This window comes from Alligator mississippiensis, chromosome 5, assembly GCF_030867095.1.
Source record: "Alligator mississippiensis isolate rAllMis1 chromosome 5, rAllMis1, whole genome shotgun sequence".
Lineage (NCBI taxonomy): Eukaryota > Metazoa > Chordata > Crocodylia > Alligatoridae > Alligator > Alligator mississippiensis.
The window spans coordinates 39,394,385-39,412,868 of record NC_081828.1 but is presented as its reverse complement, the minus strand read 5'-3'; the positions used below and the strand labels follow the sequence as shown (position 1 = coordinate 39,412,868).

Sequence of the window (18,484 nt, the reverse complement as noted above, 5' to 3'; positions counted from 1 at the left end):
CCCCCCCCCCCCCCCGCAGTCTGTCACCAGGGGCCCCAGTGATGCTGCCCCAGGACCCCGTCCCACAAGAGGGGAATGCCTGTCCCAGACCCACCTTCCTGGGAGCCCCTCGCTGCAGATCTCTCTGCTCCAGATCCCTGTTGCCCATGATCCTCCTTCCTGAGGTTCCTCCTGCCCCAGATCCCCCTGCCCCAGGTCCCTCCTGCCCCAAATCTCCTTCCTGAGATCTCCCTGCCCCAGATCCCTGATGCCCCAGATCCCCCTTCCTGAGACTGCTCCTGCCCCAGATTCCCCTGCTCCTGGTCTCTCTTGCCCCAGGTTTCTTCTGCCCCAGATCCCCCACTTCCTGAGGTTCCACTTCTCCCCGATTCTCCCTGCCCCAGGTCCCCCCCTTCTTGAGATCCCCCTACTTAACATCCCGCTGCCCTAGTTCCCTCCTGCCCCAGATCCCCACTTCCTGAGATCTCTCTTGCGTCAGGTCCCTCCCGGTACCCATCACTCCTGCCTCCCAGGCCCCTCATCATGTTTGCTGCCCTGTGTTGGACACTTTCCAATCTGTCCACATCTTTCTTGAAGTGCGGGGCCCAGAACTGGACACAGTGCTCCACGAGAGGCATCGCTGGTGCTGAACAAAGCAGGAGAATCATTTCCTTTGATTTGCAAGTGACCCTGTTAATACAACCCAGGGCAGAGATGGGGGTAGGAGTGTTGTGCCAAGAACCTGAGAGCACAGAGGGGCAAACAAAGTCCTGTGGTTGGCTCCACCCAACCTGCCTGGCTGCAGCTGCTGGGGCACGGGCTCCCCGGTGGCTGTCATTAGGGCATCCACCCAATACACACACCCTAAAGCCTCCCTTCCCAATGGTTTGCTGTCATCTATATCTCCCCTCACAGGTTTTAATCTCTGCCTAACCCCATCCATCCATCCATCCATCCATCTCTCCATCCTTCCCTTCATCTATTTATCTCTCCCTCTATCCATTATTTTCTCCGTGGCTCCCTCCCTCCCTCCATCCATCCATGGAAGGGGTGTCAAAGGGTTGGATCCAGCCCTCAGACCTGTGTCACCTGGCCCACGGTCTTCCTGCACCAGGGCGAGCAGCAGCAAGGTTAATTGCTACAGCCCTGGTGCAGCCACCACTCATCTCCCCACCAGATTCCTGAGGCATGGGGGCAGCCCCACAAGCTAGATCCAAAGCATGGGGCTGTGTCATCTGGCTTGGGGGCTGCCCATGAGTGGGAAATTTGGCAGTGGGATAAGCAGCAGCTGCTGCGACTCCCAGAGCCACAGTAATTAACACTGTGCCCCACCACAGACCAAATTTCTGCCCTCCTCCTTCCCCCACTCCCATGGGTTTATAATGTGGCTCTGTGCAGGGGATTCAGTCCACAGAACTACCCCCCGCCCCCCACTCCCCACTCCGGATCTGGCCTACAGAATGGCTCCATGATAATCATCTGGCTCATAGGGTGTGTGGTTCATAACGGGTGTGTGAAGAGGGAGGAGGGGGGCTTCAATCTCGAGGGATAAAGGGAGTTTGTTACTGATGACTGCTTTCATGGCGAGTCTCCAGTGGGACTCAACATGTGTGTGCTTTCACATTGTGGGTTTAACATTTTTATAATGAAGATTTGTAAAAAAGTCTAAAATCTGGCTGGCTGTCCTCACATGTATCCCTGTAGCTGTCCGTCCGTCCGTTCATCCATCCATCCCTCTGCATTCTTCCAACTCTCTCTGATGCCCCCACCCCACATCCCTTCCTTTCCCACTGTCCCCTCCCTTTGCCCATCCCTTATGCTCTCTCTTCCCCTGCCTCTCCTCCGCTCCCTCTAATTGTCCAAAGTAAATTACATCCCTGGAAACCATAAGAGCTTTTCATCTTTGTTAAAAGCCCCTTTGCTCCTGGATTTAGAAGGATTTGCTGGAGCTCATGTGGGAGGGAGGAGGGAGTGATGCACAGTCCAATAGTACAATGAACATCTGCCCAGCAGGCTGACCTGGCAGGTGGTTCCCACCTGCTCATCCCCTCATGTGACATTATATCATGTTAGCGGCTGCAAAGGGTCTGTTTGTGCAACCACAAGCTCCCTGCCTGATCAGCCTCTGGCTACAGGGCAAATGCAGATCTCATGCCTCAGAATAGATGTTGTAGTTCCCTGGTTTGTTAGGGTAGGGTCTCTTACCAGCCCTTTGCCTGTTGGTTATAGTAGGGTCTCTTCCTGGGTGTAGAGAAGCACCTTACCTAGACTCCTGGTGGTCCTGGGTGAACTTTTAGTATTGGGCCCCCCTTCACCAGAGATAATGATAATAATACTCATTATTTTCACCAGAGATAATGATAATAATACCCATTATTTTCACCATTTTCAGGCCCCCTTTCTGTCTGGGCCCCAGGCAGCCACCCACTTTGCCCATGCCTGTGTCCAACCCTAGTGTATAGTTTAGTGCAGCGATCCTCAACCAGGGAACCACAGCATCCTGGGGGACTGTGAGATTGTTTTATGGATGCTGTGGGGTATCACACAATAGTAGCACTGTCAGGGGTGCAAATACTCACATATGATGCACCCAGAGATTTGAAATAGGAATCCACAGTGTCAAAAACATTCTTACCTGCTGTGGCCTTCCTGACATCTTTGCTACAGAAGAATTGGTCTATTATTTTTCCATAGTCAAAACACGGGTGCAAGCTAAGAGCTGGCATTTCCCAAGGAGAACCTTGAGTCTAAAAAGGCTGTCTGCTGCTGCTCTAGCACTGGTCTGCAATTGAAGAATCTCATCACTCAGCAACTTTCCCCAGGTTTGTTATTGTAGGGTTTCCCATGAGAGATAGGGCTATAAACAGAAAGTCTGCTAAGGAGGAAGGGCCTTGGAGCTAAGTAGTTCTGAGAGGTTCGTTACTGAAACAGGTTCCCTAGGGAGGTTATGGAGTCTCCATTGCTAGAAGTTTTTGAGAGCAGGTTAAATGAACACTTAGATGAGAGTGGTTTGGACATGGCTGATCCTGTCTTGTGCAGGGCATAGGACCTCTGGAGACCCCTGATAGCTCGATTTGTCTATCATTTATCTTCCCTCAATATGAATCAGCCAGTCATCAGAGGCAGCTTTGCCTTGCCACTCCCCAGTTGGAGACAAGGAGAAACAGGCCTTTGAAATAGAGATCTTCCATTGATTTATTCATAAACAACAGTACCGCTCGGTTCAAAGACATTGATATTAAAACCTGTTTAAAAGTGGCACATTTTTTTGTAAAGGATGGCACTGCTAAGGTTGGGGAAGAACTCCTCGAAGGTGGGGAAGGAAACTACACACATCATAGGTTACAAAGTCATAGGCCTGTACACAATCCCTTCAGCCATTATGATACAGTATGTCCCCTGACACCTCGGCAGTGGCCATCTTCAGTAGTAGCCAGCTTGGTCTCGGGATCTACACATGCCCACAGTTGTTAAATTGTGGGTTAGAGAGAGGGGCTTAATCCTCTAAGAAAAGGTTAGTGGAAGAGGCTGTGAGACAGCCTCTCCTCAAAGTGTGGTGGTGGCCATCTTGAACAGTCACCATCTTGGTCTGGACCTCCACTGCCTGTTGCTAAATTACAGTAATTACCTATGGCCTTCCAATTTGGCCATGATCTTCAGACCTTGCTAAAAGCTACGACTGAGGGATAAAGAGGTGGAGAGGTTTAGGAGTGGTTTACAACAAAATGGAAGTCAGTAATAGTGATTACTGAACAGCATCTACGAACACCTTGCCCAAGCCATCTTGAGAGGCAATCTTCAAGCAATCCTTTGCATTGCTTGTGGTTAATATTTAAGATGTAAGAAGAGGGGACAGAGAGAGGGTTCAACAGCCTAATGAGCGCCCATCAGATGGAGATACAGCTGGATATAGTGCTTCCTCACAAACCTGGTGGCAGCCATCCTAGGTACCAGCCATCTTTTTCAATAGCTGCTTTGTTCTGTACTGTGAACTACTGCTGAAATTTGGGTTCAGAGGAATTTCAACTGTGAAGACATTACTTAGGGCTGTAGCCAAAAGGATGTTAATTGAGCAGGTGGCTCCTTCCTGACTCATGCTTCCTGCTACCCCAACACTAACCACTAAATTCCTAGGTTGTAGTCCCAGTTCAGGGAACATTATGGGGTCTGGTGATTGCAGCATGATGGCTAGGAGCCAGGACACCTGGACTCTAACCCAGCCCTGAGAAAGGATTGAAGTCTAGCGGGTTAGAGCAGGGACTCCTGGGTTCTCCCTGACATGCTTCCCTTCCTCTCTCTGTGCTTCGGTTCCCACCTATGGTAAAATACGGGTTGTAATAATACTGTCTCCACTTCCTTGGAGATGGATTAGCTAGTGAGAGAAAGTCTCTATTAATACAGCCTGATACCTGGTAGAACCAGGCTATGAAACCAAGTGGCAGTGTTTGGCAAAACCTGAGCCCATTGCACAATATTATACAACAAGCATCAGTGAAGGAGAATCCATCTGAGCTGGGCAGTAATGGCCCCAGCTCTTGGGAGGCAAAATTTGGAGCTATCTAGTGCTGATGCACTAACCAGAGATGCCTGTTTCAAGGTACCTCCAGGAAAGATGCTTGCCTGGGAGACTGCATCCTTGTGTGTGGGCCAACCTTCCTGGGCTTGTGTTAGAAGATATGTAAATGTGTACGGGCCAGCTGTCAAATGTCCTCCTCTAATACATCAGCCAGCAAAAGGCAGGGTGTGGTGTCCCCATTTGAAAGCTGGACCTGATATGTAAACCTGTTGTAAATCCAGAGTAAACCTGGCAGTAATCTGTTGCAAGTCTATAACGATCAGGCTTATGAAATCTGTTGTAAACCCAGAGAAAACCCATTGTATGTCTACGGTAAAGCTATTATAAACCTATAGTCAAGCTATTGCAAGGCTATTGTAAAACCTATAGCAAACCTATTGTAAAATGGTTGTAAGCTTAGAGTAAACCTGTTGTAAGCCTATCAAGAAACTGTGGTAAGCCGTATAGCAAACCCATGGCAAACCTGTAGTAAATCCATAGGAACCCCCCTGTAAACCAGTTACAAGCTGATAGTAAAAGTGGTTTGTAAAATCATAGCAAATCCCATGTAAGCCTTTAGGAAACCTCTAATAAATGTATATTAAAGTTGTTGTAAGGCTATAATAAACCCAATGGCAAGCCTATATAAGCCCATTGTAAACCCGTAACATCCCCATAGTAATTATATTCATAAAACCATAACAAAATTGTTGAAGCCTATAGGAAACCCAGAGTAAACTTGTAAGCTTATAGTAAACATGTTTATAAATCCCTAACAAGCCTGTTGTAATCCTAGAGTAAGCCTGTCACAAGCTTACAGAGAGAATATAGAACAATCACTCACATGCATGTGGTAGGTGTACAGTACATCATCTGTCTTCAACCTGCAGTGAGTCTATTATGTTTTGGTGTGAAACTAGGAGTAAACAACCTGTACACAGACCAGAAGTAAACCTGAAGTAGATGAATAGTAAAGCTATTATGAATTGGTTTATAATAGGATTACATATATTAAAATGCGGAACCCACTCAGACTATCCAAGTGTGTGAAGATATGGGAACAAGAAAGTAAGGATACTGTCAATCTGTTGGAAAAAATATAGGCAAGAGATCTACAACAGAATTACACATGAAGCTTAATTTGCAAATGTGGCAGTATGTTATCGCTCACACACATAAACCTATTGTAAACGTATAGTGAACGCAGCCATAAACGCTCTATGATGGAGGCCCAGATGTGAAATGCAAGAAGGGGTTAAAAATCATGCTGTAACCCTGCCGGATGCAGATTTACAACAGGTTTACTCCTGAGGCCTGGGGCTCAAACTTGGCTGAGTAATTTGTTGTTGACTGCATAAAGTTCCCCATAAAGTAAAGCTGTAGTAGACAGGCTGAAAGTACATTCACACACATGGCCCAGTGTTCACACATGCCAAGGGAACACCGTGTCCAAATGTGTAAACCTACTGCAGTGGTATTATAAACCAGGGGTAAGCCCAGAATGACCCTACACTGTAAACCCATATGAACCCCATAGGAGGCCCATCATAAACCAATGCCAAATTCATAGAGAATCTATACTCAGCCCATAGTAAACCTGAAGTAAACCTGTAGTAGACCTATAGTAAGCCTCCCATCAGCTTCCAGACCCAACACAAATCCCTCTCTCTCTTTTTTCACACAGTGGATAAAAAACAGATGGGTTTCTCAGAGGTGTTTCGACAGGAATGGCTCTGTAAGAGGAAACAGGCTGACAGGGGTCCTGCCACACACGCACTGTCCAGGGGCACCTCACCCACACGCTTCCACGTGCTCAGGACAGGAGACGGTACGCTAGCCCAGGCGGTGGGCAGGGGCATCAGGAGGTCTTGATGCCCAGGGCAGCATCCACCTCCTCTTCTGTCTGGAGGGTGTGCCACTGAGCAATGGGCCGCCGTGGGTTGGCCAGCATGTCAGACCAGTGGCGCAGCTCTGTGCCTGTAGCGTTGCAACCCACAAAGACCTTCCCGATGGCTTCATTCTTCCCCAGCTTGTCATAATCCAGGACAGTAAGGACAACCTGGACCTTCTGGAGGTGGAGGAGAAACGAGGGTCATGTGGGAGACCCATGCTGTGAGCTTCCCCACAACAGTTCCATCAGGCAGGGGTTTCCCACAGTGCTGTGAGCTTATACAGTGTACCCTGTTGTGAACCCCATGACTTCTACCTAGGGAAGCTGTGCACTCTCCATCACTGGTGGTGTTCAGGGAGAGGCTGGACAGCCCCTGGTTGGGGATGATCTAGGTGTAGCTCTATGTTCTGGGGATTACCAGGCTTCTGGGCTTTGCTGGTTGCCCTTCTCCCCTGCTTTCTGCTACACGTGTTAGGGTGTGTTCAAGCTTCCTCAGAGGCATTAGATACTGGCTGCAGCCAAGGCTTGGGATTGTGACTGGGCTGTGCCAATGCTCCTGCTGGAACTTCACACCAGAGGTTTCTGTCAAGAGGGTCTTGCCCCTCCACTAAGGGTCAGACTGATAACCATAGTTGGGGTCAGGAAGGAATTTTACCCTCTGGTCAGATTGGTGTGGACTGCGGGGAGGGTGGCAAGAGGAGGGGTATGTTTTCTAGCAGCAGGACGTTGGCTGTTGTGGTCCTCCTGCTTTACCTGTGGCGGGTTCAGGTGTGATGTCTTGTGTTGTGTCAGGGTTGACGATAGTTTTATGAAGAGTTTAGATTCTGGATTTGTACAGGATGGTTTGGACAGGGCTGATCCTGCCTCAGGCAGGGGGCTGAACTAGGTGACCTCTGGAGGACCCTTCCAGCCCTGCTTCTCTGTGATTCTATAACCCAGCAGGGGTGGAGCTCAGAGCTGTGATCTTCCCTGTAGCAGTGTCCAATGGGTCAGAGACAGATGCAGGGACCTTCCCCATTTTAGGGGGCTTTGGCCCTCTCTGGCCCCAGGACACAAGGGCACCGGCTGGTGCGAGGTAGGGTTCTTACCTGGATCTGCTCGAAGGGCACCTCAAAGCTGAAGGACTCATTGTAGTAGGGGTTCAGAGTGTTCTTCTTGATGGTCGTCTTTTTCTTCTTCAGCCGCTTCCCGGCTTGCATCAGGTGAATTTTCACATAGGGGTCTGTGTAGGGGCAGGGAGACACCGTCAACCCCCGAGGCACCTGGCCTCCCTTTGTAAGGGTGCATCAGTGGACACAGCTCCCACCCATCCCCCACCCCAGCCCTTGTTCACCCCGACTAGGAGCTATCCATGATTCCTGGCTCATGGTCTTGGAAACCCCCAGGCCCCACCCCAGTTCCAGGGGGCCAGTGGACCCCTGATATCTGGGCCAGTGTCAGACTCCCCAGAGGCAAAGAAGGTGGTCCAGCAGTGGGTGCTATTGTGAGGAAGCTTGCAATGCTGGAAGATGCCTGCTAGGGGCACTGCTGTAGGTAAGCTCACTGCACCAGGGAAGGCACTGGCTGGGGGCACTGCTGTGGGGAAGCTCGCAGCGCATCTCACCAGAAAGCCCCCCCACGTCCATCTTCTTGAGGTTCTTGGCTTCCAGCACGATGACGGTGAGCTTCCCGGCCGTGGGCACATAGCGCAGGGAGAAGCAGATGTCGCCCAGCTTCTCGTGCTGGGGGCAGTGCATGGGGCTGGTTACACCCAGGGGTCTAGGGGACCCTCCCACTCAGCACCATCCTCCTGGGTTTACAGGGGACTCCCCTATTACCCATCTTTACCTCCTACTGGGATATAGGAGACCCCCTCATTGCCCATTACAACCCTTCATTGGGATATAGGGGACCCCCATTGCCCATCATTGCCCTGTACTGGAATACAACTCCCCTGACCTCCCTGCTCCCCCCCCACCCACTGGGATTTTTCTTTCCAGGTCTCAGGGAGCTCCCACAATCCCCTACTGCTTGGGGCTCCCTAGGAAGGGTGTGGCCATCTCCAGAGGGGGCAGGGCTAAGGGTGGAGCCATGCTCTGAGGAGGCAGGCCTGGGGTGTGTGGCCTGGCCAGATGGGGTGGGACTTGGGGCAGAGCTAAGCCCAAAGGGGGCGAGATTTGGGACAGGGCTATACCCAGAGGAGCTGGGGCCATGGCTATGCTCAGGTGGGGTGAGGCTGAGGTGGGGTTATGACCAGAGAGGGCAGGGCAATGCCCAGCAAGGGTGGGGATAGGGGCATGGCCTTGTCCGGGTGGGTGGGGTAAGGGAGATATGGGGTGGGGATGGGGTACGGCTCACCTCCTCCTTCTCGGGGGACTGCAGGTCACGCCACTCTTCAATGATGTGGGCAAGGTCCACAGAGCTCATGGGCACGCGCACCTCCCCGATGGCATCGTGCTTGGAGAAGCGGTCGAAGTCATACACAGCCATGACCAGTGTGCGCCCACCCAGCTCTGCGTACGGGATCTGTGGGCATGGCACCCATCAGCCGGCAGCAGTAGGCACTCACTCCACCCCAAAGGCCTTTTGGGGGGGAATGGAGAACACCCACTGTGCTGGGCAATCTGGGGTGGGGTTGGTGGGGCTGGCGGCCATGGGTGGGGAATGAGGGGTACTGGCAGGTGGGGGGGCTGGGGGAGGCTGGGGGCAATGGGGGGGTCACTAGCAGTTCTGGAGGGGGCAAAGGGCTGTAGATTGGAGGTGGGGGAGGCAGCAGGGCTGGGCTGGAAGGGGAGCTGGAAGGCGCCAGCGGGACTGTAGAGCAGAGGAGGGTGCGGGCAGGGCTGGAGGGCCAGGGGCATGTGGACTGGGAGTGAGGGGCACCAGCAGGGCTGGGGGAAGGGGCAGGGCCTACCTTGAAGGTGAAGGCTTCATGGAAGATGGGGTTCAGGGTCTTGCGATGCACCTTGGTCTCATGCTTCTTCTTCTTCTCAGGCAGCAGAAAGACCTTGACGTAAGGGTCGGACGTGCCCCCCAGGTCCAGGGCTGGCAGGTCAGCTGCCTGCACAATGCCTACCACCAGCTGTGGGGGGGGTGGGGTGGGGTGGGGGGAACCTGAAGTGCTTCAAGCTTCCCCACAGCAGTGCCCTGATCCTCCAGGGCTGCGAGCTCCCCCACAACAGTACCCCCAGTTGGAGCACCAGGATTCCTGGGTTCTCTTCCCAGCTGTGGGAGGGAGGGAGGGAGTGGGGGATGCTGGGAGTTAGGAGTCCTCCCCCCTGCAGCTCTAGGAAAGGAGTGGGGTCTGGTGGGTTAGACTGGGCTGGGGGGCGGGTGTCAGTTTGGGAGCCAGACGCCTGGGTCCCCTGGCAAGGGAGGGTGGGGCCCACCTGCCCGTTCTGGAAGTCATAGTCCAGCGAGTACTGCAGCTTGCCCAGCTTCTCCTGTGGCTTCTCCTCCTTCGGCTCCTGCAGCAGCGCTGGGTCCAGGTCCTCTATGTCGGGCTGCACCTGGAGGGAGGCAGATCCTTGCACTCCCAGGGGCCTTGCACACTTAGGGGCTTTGCACATGTGAGGCCTTGCACACACAAAGGCCTTGCATATGCAGGACCTTGCACACCTGGGGACCCTGTGGGCCTTGCACACTCAGTCTAGCACCTTCAGGGCCTTGCTTACCCAGAGGCCTTGCACATGTGAGGCCTTGCACACCCAAGGACCTTCTACACTCAGTGGTATCACATGTGCAGTGCAGGGCCTTGCACATTCAGGAGCCTTGTACATGTTTTCTACACATAAGGCATGCCCAGGGGCTTCACACATGGGTGAGGAGGGGTGGGGGGTGGAGGGCCTTGCTCACATGCAGGGACCGTGCACACACAGACACCCTCCCACACAGGGCCCTTTGCCCCAGACCTTGCACACAGAGATGCCTGGATCCTCCCAGCCCTGCTTACCCAGAGAGACCTGGCACATGCCCCTGGTCCAGAGGGACTGGGCTGGACACAGGGGTGATGGGCAGCAGCAGGGCAGGGGGCTGTGGGTTGGGAGTGAGGGGCACCAGCAGGCTGGGCGGCAGGGATCTGTGGGTCAGGAGTGAGGGACACTGGAAAGGCTGTGGGTGGGGCAGGGGGCTGCAGTTCGGGAGTGAGGGGTACCAACAGGGCTGGGGGAGGGGCGCTATCTCATAGACAGGGACCTTACACATGCTTTCTGCCCTCACACCTATTAACACAGATGCACATGTATGGACATGTGCCTGGCTGCAGCCCCACGCATTCAACCCACATGGTCACAGCTCTCCCAGACACCCACCCCTGGACATACCCCCTCCAACTCCCCCCTATAAAGCAGCCCACTACAAATACATTTGGGGATACACCAGTTGGGGATACACTGCTATTGTTGTCAGCCCCCCCACCCCTGGCACTGGGGGAGCCCCCACTATCAGGAACCTCCCACCTGGCCTTCAGGGGCTCATCTCCCCAAGGCTTGGACCCCTGGGAGTCAGTCAGTGCCCCCCCTGCCCAGCCAGTGCTCCCCAGCTTGGGGCCAATGCCCCCTGGAAGAAAACAGCCCCTGTACCCTCCACACCTCCTGCCCCCTGCCCTGGCCTCACCTTGTCGATGTAGCTCTTGCCCAGGTCCTTGACCTCCTTCATGTTGATCTGGGCCTTCACCTTGTCCTTGCCTTTCTTGCCCTTCCTCTTCCGGCCCAGGCACTTCTTGCAGAGGCAGACACAGCAGCACAGCAGCAGGAGTCCAGCGACAATCAAGATCGTGGCCAGAGCCCAGGGTGGGACTGCAGCCAGGGACAGGAGGAAAGCTGGAACGCAACTACTTCTCGGGGGCAGGCAGCTCAAGGGCTATCGTATCTTAGCAGCCTGGTGCTAAGAGGCAGTGGCCTCTGGCGTGCACTGATTCAAATGTTGGTTATACAGGGACCCTTTGCTGGGCAGTGAAATGCAGTCACCCTTGCAATAGGGCATGTCAGGGTGCGGTTAAACCTTCCCCAGTACTGTATGCATCCACCTCTGGGGTAGGACGCAGCAGGGTCTATTTATACATGGACCCATTACCCAGTGCTCCAATGCAGCTGCAGCTGGGGAGAGGTATGTCATGGAATCGGTTATATCAGGACCCCTCACTCGGTGCTGGGATGCAGCTGCCTCTGGGGTGGAGCATGTTGTGGGGACTGTATCTCAGGCCTAGCTGAAGCCCCTGTCCCAGGAGGTGTGCATGACGGGGGAGGGAGGAGAATCACTCACTGGGCAGCTTGCTGATCTTGTTCATGAACTTGTCCTTCATGTTGGAGAAGTTTTCCCGTGTGGGCACCTGGGTGGTGTTGCGAGTCCCCTGCAGCTGGGGTGCTGGCCCCTCTGTGGCCAGCATGGCTGATCTCCGTGCCGCATTCATCTCTGCACCTGTGGGGAGGTTGGCAGGGGGGCAGGACATGGCGCTCAGGACACTAGGAAGGCCAGCAGGCAGCCAGGGCCCTTTCCTGTCCTATGGCCTGAGGGATCCAGATCCCATTACCTTCCTGAGTGCTCCCCAAAGGGGGAGGGGGGCTGGGAGCTTGGACACCTGGGTTTTCTCCAGTGGGATGGCGGGGTCTAGTGGGTTAGAGCAGGGGTTCTGAGAGCCAGGACACCTGGGTTCTCTCCCAGCTCTGGGCAGGAGGTCTAGCTCTTCTCCTGCCCTGCTTCTGGGAACAGAAGACCTGAGCCCTGGCTCTCAGGCTGCTCCTGTCCCAGCTGCTTCCTACCTCTCAGCGTTGGAGCCCATCTGGTACCAGACGGTGCTATCCATTACCTGGGCAATTACCCAGCGCTGCCCCTGGGGCCATGAGTGAGCAAGAGTAGGCTGGCAAAGCACCAGCTCAGTCAGACCTGCTGCTTTCCACCATGGGAGTAGGGGCAGGAATAGAACCCAGGGGTCCAGGGTCCCAGCCCCCTGCTCTCAACCTGCTACCTGGCCCTAGCCTGGTCTGATGCTAGGCCTCTCCTCCCTCCCCAGCCTGGTGCAGCTTCAGCATCCTAACCACCCGGAAGGCAGGAGCTGTTTCTGGCCAGGTCTCGACCCTAGCACCTACTGGACTCAGGGGCTGTAGGGGGTGAGGGGTGGGGAGTCTCAGTCAGGGGATCCCCCTTCCCTGTGGGCAGTGTAGGGGCTGGCTCCATCAGGGGCCTCTGTGAGCATGACCCAGCCCTCCAGTTGTACAGAGATGGGATGTGGGACCTAGACAGATGGACAGACAGAGGCAGGAGCAGAGGATCCTGACCAGGGGTGTGTGCAGTATCTGGCATGGGGATCTCTTTCTTCTAGGACACCCCCACCCTCCCAACTGAGGTTATCTAGGAATGAACCCAGGCACCTGGCCCCCCAGCCCCACCCTGCTCCAACTCATTAGATCCTGCTCCCCTGCCAGAGCTGGGAAAGAACCCAGGCATTCTGGCTCCCAGCCCCTGCTGCTCTAACTATTGGAAACCACTCCCCTCCCAGAACTGGGAGTGAACCCAGGTGTCCAAGCTGCCAGCACCCCTAGATTTATCTACCCAGCACCCTGCCTCCTGCCCTGCTCTGTGCCCATGCAGCCCATGGGACTGTGTCCTTCTGCCTCAGAGCTGCCATGTCCATCCATCTGTCTGTGCCCCTCAGTCCCCTGAGGCCCATGTCCCATGGAATGGGAGGGACCCCTGAAAGACGGGGCAGGGACCTGATCGGGCCCCAGGGCAGGGGGCACTGGCTGGGGCAGAAGGAGGGGATCCCTGGGCTCATCATGGTGGGGGAGGCAGCAGCCCAGTTGAAGAGGAGCCATCTCCCTTCATTAAGCCCTGACACAACCCCCTAGGCTGGTACTAACCCTGCAGGGGTGTTCTAGCAGTGCAGCACAGCCCCCAGTTCAGCTTCTGCCCCCATCTCTGATGCCTCTGATGACATCTGGCATTTCCCTGGGGGGGAGGGGCCCCTCAGCAGGCCTGGCTCGCACCTGGATCTGCTGGATTCCTTCCTCTCCTTGCCTGATATGCAACTCTGGGCCCCTTCCCCACCTAGCCTTGCTGGTGCCCCTCATTCCCATACCACAGCCCCCTGCCCCCCCAGCCCTGCCACTGCCCCTCACTTCTGTTCTGCAGCCCCCTGGCCCCCATCTCTGCTGGTGCCCCTCACTCTCAACCCACAGCCCTCCCCCCCGCCCAGTACTGAGCGGGTTCCTTCCTAAATAACAGGGGTTGAACTTCAGGTTCCTGTGAGTTACCTGAGCAGATGGAGCATGTGTGCATGTGTGAGAGAGAGAGAGAGAGCACCTGTCTGCATGTCTGTTGTGAGTATGTGTGAGCATGTGTGTGTGTGTGTGTGTCTGTCTCTCTATGGAAGTCCATTGGGAATGGATGAGATCACATCTTGTTCCTTGCATCTCTGTTTCGGCTGTGATTGTGGCTGTGTGTGTGTGTGTGTGTGTGTGTGTGTGCGCATGCACACATGCTCTGTGTGGTTCTATATTTATGAACCAGAGCACGTGTCAGAACCCATGTCTTCTATGGATGAGTGTGCATGTAGTTGTGTTCATACATATGTGTTGGTGTCTCTCCCCCACTCCCCGCAAACATGTATGTGGATGTGGTTGTGTATTTGTGCATGTGTCTGTGTGTGCCCACTATGGCTGGGTGTGCATTGGTGTTGGGGGTATTTGTGCCTGGGTCTGCTATACAGTGGTGTGTTTGTGCATGGGGCTGTGATTGTTTGGGGGAGCTGTCACGGTGCAGTTTTGCAACAGGCTGTGCATGGAGTTGTGACTGTGGATCAGGGTGTTTCAGGTGGGGTTGTGTTTTAGGAGCATTGGGCTGTAGTCATGTGTGGGGTTGGGTTGTATCTCAGTTCGAGGTTGTTTGAGGTTGTTTGAGGTTGTGTGGGGTAGGGTTGTAACTCAGTTGGGTTGCAGGTATTTATCAGGAGTGTAGGGCTGTTGTCATGTGTGGGGTTGGGATGCGTCTTCAACTGAGGTTTTGTGTTGTTGGGTTGGGGTTATGTATCAGGCTTTGCCTGTGTGGAGGGGCTGTAGTTGTGTCCTGGGTTGAGGTTGTGTGACAGGAGTGTGGGGCTATTGTGTGTGGGGTTGGGTTGTATCTTGGGTTGAGGTTGTATTGAGTGGTGGTTGTGTGTCAGGCTTGGCCTGCATGCAGGGTTGTGGCTGTGGCTCAGGCTAAAGTGTGTTGGGTTGGAGTTGTGTGTCAGGAGTATGGGGCTGTGGTGTGTGGATGGGTTGTCTTGCAGTTGTGTCTTGGGTTAATATGTGCTGGGTTGGGGTTGTGTGTCAGGAGCACAGAGCTGTTGTGGTGCATGGTTGGGGGGGTGTTGATTTGGGGTTGCACATGAGGAGTGTGGGGCTGTTGTCACATGTGGGGTTGGACTGTGAGTCAGGCTTGGCATGGGGCTGCAGTTTGTATCTTGGGTTGCGGTGCGCTGGGCTGGGCTGGGGTGGTGTATCAGGAGCAGGCTGTTGTTGTGTGTGGGTTTGGGTGGTTATCTCAGGTTGAGGTGGGCTGGGCTGGGGTTGTGTGTCAGGAACATGAAGCTGTTATGTGTGGGGTTGGGCTATGTGTCAGGCTTGGCCTGTGCATGGCATAGTGGTTGTTTTGGGTTGAGGTGTGTGGGGCTGGGCGTTTTTTATCAGGAGTGTGGAGCTGTTGTTGTGTGTGGTCGCAAGCTATGGTTGTGCTTCAGGGTTGTGAGTCAGGGTTGGGTCAAGATTGTGTGTTAGGAGCATGAAGCTGTTGCTGTGTGTGGTTGTATCTCAGGCTGTGGTTGTGTCTTAGGGTTGTATCTTAAGGTGAAGTGTGCTGGGATTGTGTGTCAGGAGGTGTTGTGCATGGAGTTGGGTTCTGTGTCAGGTGAAGGCCATGTGTCAGGCTCAGCCTGTGCATGGGGTTTGGTTGTGTTTTGGGATGAGGTGTGTCAAACACAGGGTTGCTGTTGGGCACAGGGTTGGGCAGTGTCAGGCTCAGCCTGTGCATGGGGCTGCAGTTGTGTCTCACGTTGCAGTGTGCTTGCTCAGGACTGCTTCTCAGGAGCACAGGGCTGTTGTCATGTGTGATCATGTCTCAAAATTGTATCCCAGTCTGTGGCTAAACCTAAGGATTGTCTCAGGTTGAGGTGTGCTGTGCTGGGATTGTCAGAAGTTTGGATTTGTTGTCTCCTGTGGCTGTAACTCAGGCTGTGGTTGTACCTCAGGTCTGTGTCTCAGGTTGAGGTGTGCTGGGCTGAGGTGTGTGTCCAGGACATGGATCTGTTGTCACATGTGGTCATGTCTCAGGCTGTGGCTATACCTTGGGGTTGTGTCTTAGGATGAGGTGTGGGGTTGTGTGTCAGGAGCCTGGGGCTGTTGTTGTATGTGGTCATGTCTCAGGGTTGTATTTCAGTTCTACCTCGGGGCTGCATTGCAGGTTGAGGTGTGCTGGGCTGGGGATGTGTTTCAAGAGCACAGGGCTGCAGTTGTGCATGGGGCTAGGTGGTGTCAGATGTGGCTTGCGTTTGTGCGGGTCTGCACCATGTGTTGGGCCCTGTGCATCACCCTCATGCCCACATGCCCAGTGCTGCCCACTGCCCCTGGCACAGCAACAGTTGCCCCCGCTCAACTGCCTGGGGTGCTGCACCCACATGTTCCAGTCTGGGGGTGAGGGCCCAGGTGACCAACAGCTCCCTTATCTGCTCCTAGCCCCCCAGTCCCCACCCCCTTCCTGTTCTCGGAGAGAACCCAGGCATCTGGGCTCACAAAAACCCATAGGGCAAGGCGGAGCCTGGCATGGAGCCCCCTGGGTTGGGAGGGGGCAGGTCACTAACCCCCCTGCCCAGCTGTCCAGGGGAAGGGGGTGGAGATGATGCCCCCCAACACACAGACCCGCCCAGCTCCGCCCCACCAGACAAAGGCTGGAGACATTGGCGCTGAATTATTGATGCTCCCAGAGCCCGGGAGCACCGTGCCCCCCCAGCCCGGATCGGGCCCCACCCTCCTCCCCCAGCCAGGATCGGCCCCCCCCACCATTTCCACCCCCCGGCCAGGATCGGGCCCCATCTCCTCCCCAGCCAGGATCGCTCCCCCATGGGGCAGCGGCTCAGCCCGACCCTCCCTCGCAACCCAAGCCCCCAGCTGGAGTAACCCCGGGGTGACTCCCCCAGGACCCGATCCCCTGCAAGGAGTGCGGGGCGGGAGGGAAATCCGGAGTCACTCCGGATCCCCCCCCCCCGCATTTACACCTGAGGGGGGAGAATCCGGACTGACACCAGGCAAAGGCGTGGCCCCGATCCGGAGGCCGAGCGGGGCTCCCTACCTTGCTGTGGGCCCGCCCCGCAGCAGGGGCCCCGGGCTGGAGCCGGGGCTGGAGCAGGAGCAGAAGCTGTCCGCCCCGCGGTGCTGGCGGCGGCGGCGGCGGGGTGGGGCAGGGGTGGGGGCGGGGCTTGGAGCAGGGGGAGGAGTTTGGGAGGGGGCCGAGGGGGCGATCAGACGGGGATGGGCAGGTTGGGTGGGGTGGGAAGGAAGCTGGGGCAGGACAGGGTTGTGATGGAGTGTGATTGTGTCTGGGAGACTCTGTGCGTGTGTGCGTGTGTGTGTGTGTCAGAGCCCGGGGAAGCCGGGGCGCGTGTCCGGGTGTGCGGGGACACGTGCACACGTGCGGCCACATCTCCACCGCCCCCTGCAAGAGAAAAACAGCCTCCCCTCCCCCCCGCCTTCCCGCCCTGGCATCTGCTGCTGCCACGGATCGGGAACCCAGGAGTCCGGGCTCCCAGCCCCCCGCCCGCCCCCACAGCTGACCCACCAAACTCCCCCTCCTCAATCCCCTTCAAGGAGCTAGGAGAAAACCCAGGCATCCGGGTTCCCAGCCCCCCCGCCCTGCATTGACCCACCAAGCCCCCCCATTCCCTTCCCACAGATGGGAGAGAACCCAGGCTTCCAGGCTTTTGCCCCCCTTATCCCATGACCTTCTCTTTTCTCCGAGTTGGGCTAGAACGCAAGTGTCCCAGCTCGCAGCCCCTGCTGCTCTGACCCATCAGACCCAGTCCCCTCCCACAGCTGGGCGAGAACCCAGGCGTCCTGGCTCCCAGCCCCTGATGCTCTAACCATTGGACCCTACTCCCCTCCCAGAGCTGGGATAGAACCCAGGTGTCCAGGTTCCCAGCTCCCCTCTCTGCTCTGATCCCACCGCCCCCCCCACCTTGGATCCCCCCTCTCTCTCTCTCTCCCCCCCCCAGCCCAGTGCTCTGACTGCCATCCCTGGAAGCCTGGTGCCATGGGAACAGGCAAGGAAATCACCAGCGTCATAGCAACGCTGGGCGTCCAAACTCGGTTGCCCAGGCAATGGAGCAATCTACTGGCTGCCTCCTTACCGATCAGGGGCCATGAATCAACAGGCTGGGAGACGGGGGGCACCCTGCTGGGGGAGGCCTGGAACCTGGATGCCTGGGTTCTCTCCCAGCCCTGGGAAGATGGTGGGGTTTGGTGGGTTGCAGTGGGGGCAGGGGTTAGGAGCCAGGACTCCTGGGTTCTTTCCCTGGGAGCGGGGTGGGGGCTGTAAGCCAGGATGCCTGGGTTCTCTCCCGGCTCTGGCAGATAAGTGAAGTTTGGTGGGTTAAAAAAAAGGGGGCAGGGAACCCAGACACCTGAGCTGTATTTAAGCTCTGCTGCTGCCCCTCACTCCCAGTCACAGCCCCTTCTAGGGACAACACCAGCACTGTGCCTGGGGCCTGGTGTGTGAGGATCTCCTGGTATTTGCAATGGCCTTTGGTCCCATAGAGGGAAATCCCCATCCCTGGCTCAGAAGAACTGAATTCCCTTGGAGAGCAGGTCTCAGGGGCTGGGAAACATTTTCAGAGTCAGGGGTCGGCCCAGGCTGCAGCCAGTCTTGGATCTGCTGCTTTGCCTGGGAACCTGTGGGTGACAGGACGAGCAGTGTGAGGGCAGGGGAGCCAGGAGAGGGGGGAAGTCCGTGACCCTCACCTCTGCCAGCTGGGGAGCTCTGAGGAAGCAGCATTGCCCCATCCCCCAGCAGAAGGGCACTGCGGGGGGCTGTGGAGCAGGAGCGCTGAGAATAGG

At 55.7% G+C, this 18,484-nt stretch overlaps 1 protein-coding gene across 1 annotated transcript; it reads right to left on the bottom strand.

Moving 5' to 3' along the window:
• Window positions 1–3,156: 3,156 nt before the first annotated feature.
• On the bottom strand, window positions 3,157–16,889 carry SYT5 (synaptotagmin 5). Its single transcript, XM_014598948.3, has 9 exons — window positions 16,725–16,889; window positions 11,667–11,822; window positions 11,019–11,200; window positions 9,794–9,913; window positions 9,319–9,486; window positions 8,763–8,930; window positions 8,029–8,146; window positions 7,514–7,647; window positions 3,157–6,602 (listed from the first exon to the last, which is right to left on the bottom strand). The coding sequence occupies exons 2-9, from the start codon at window positions 11,812–11,814 to the stop codon at window positions 6,393–6,395; spliced, it is 1,248 nt and encodes a 415-aa protein (XP_014454434.2). The 5' UTR covers window positions 11,815–11,822; window positions 16,725–16,889; the 3' UTR covers window positions 3,157–6,392.
• Between the last annotated feature and the right edge of the window lie 1,595 nt (window positions 16,890–18,484).

What these genes read in the sequence shown, in the direction of transcription:
- SYT5 (XM_014598948.3), bottom strand. Translation starts at nt 11,814, where the DNA reads ATGAATGCGGCACGGAGATCAGCCATGCTGGCCACAGAGGGGCCAGCA. An exon ending in CAAGATCAGCAAGCTGCCCA is followed by an intron (nt 11,201 to 11,666) that starts GTGAGTGATTCT and finishes CCCTGGCTGCAG; the next exon opens with TCCCACCCTGGGCTCTGGCC. An exon ending in ATGAAGCCTTCACCTTCAAG is followed by an intron (nt 8,931 to 9,318) that starts GTAGGCCCTGCC and finishes CCATGCCCACAG; the next exon opens with ATCCCGTACGCAGAGCTGGG.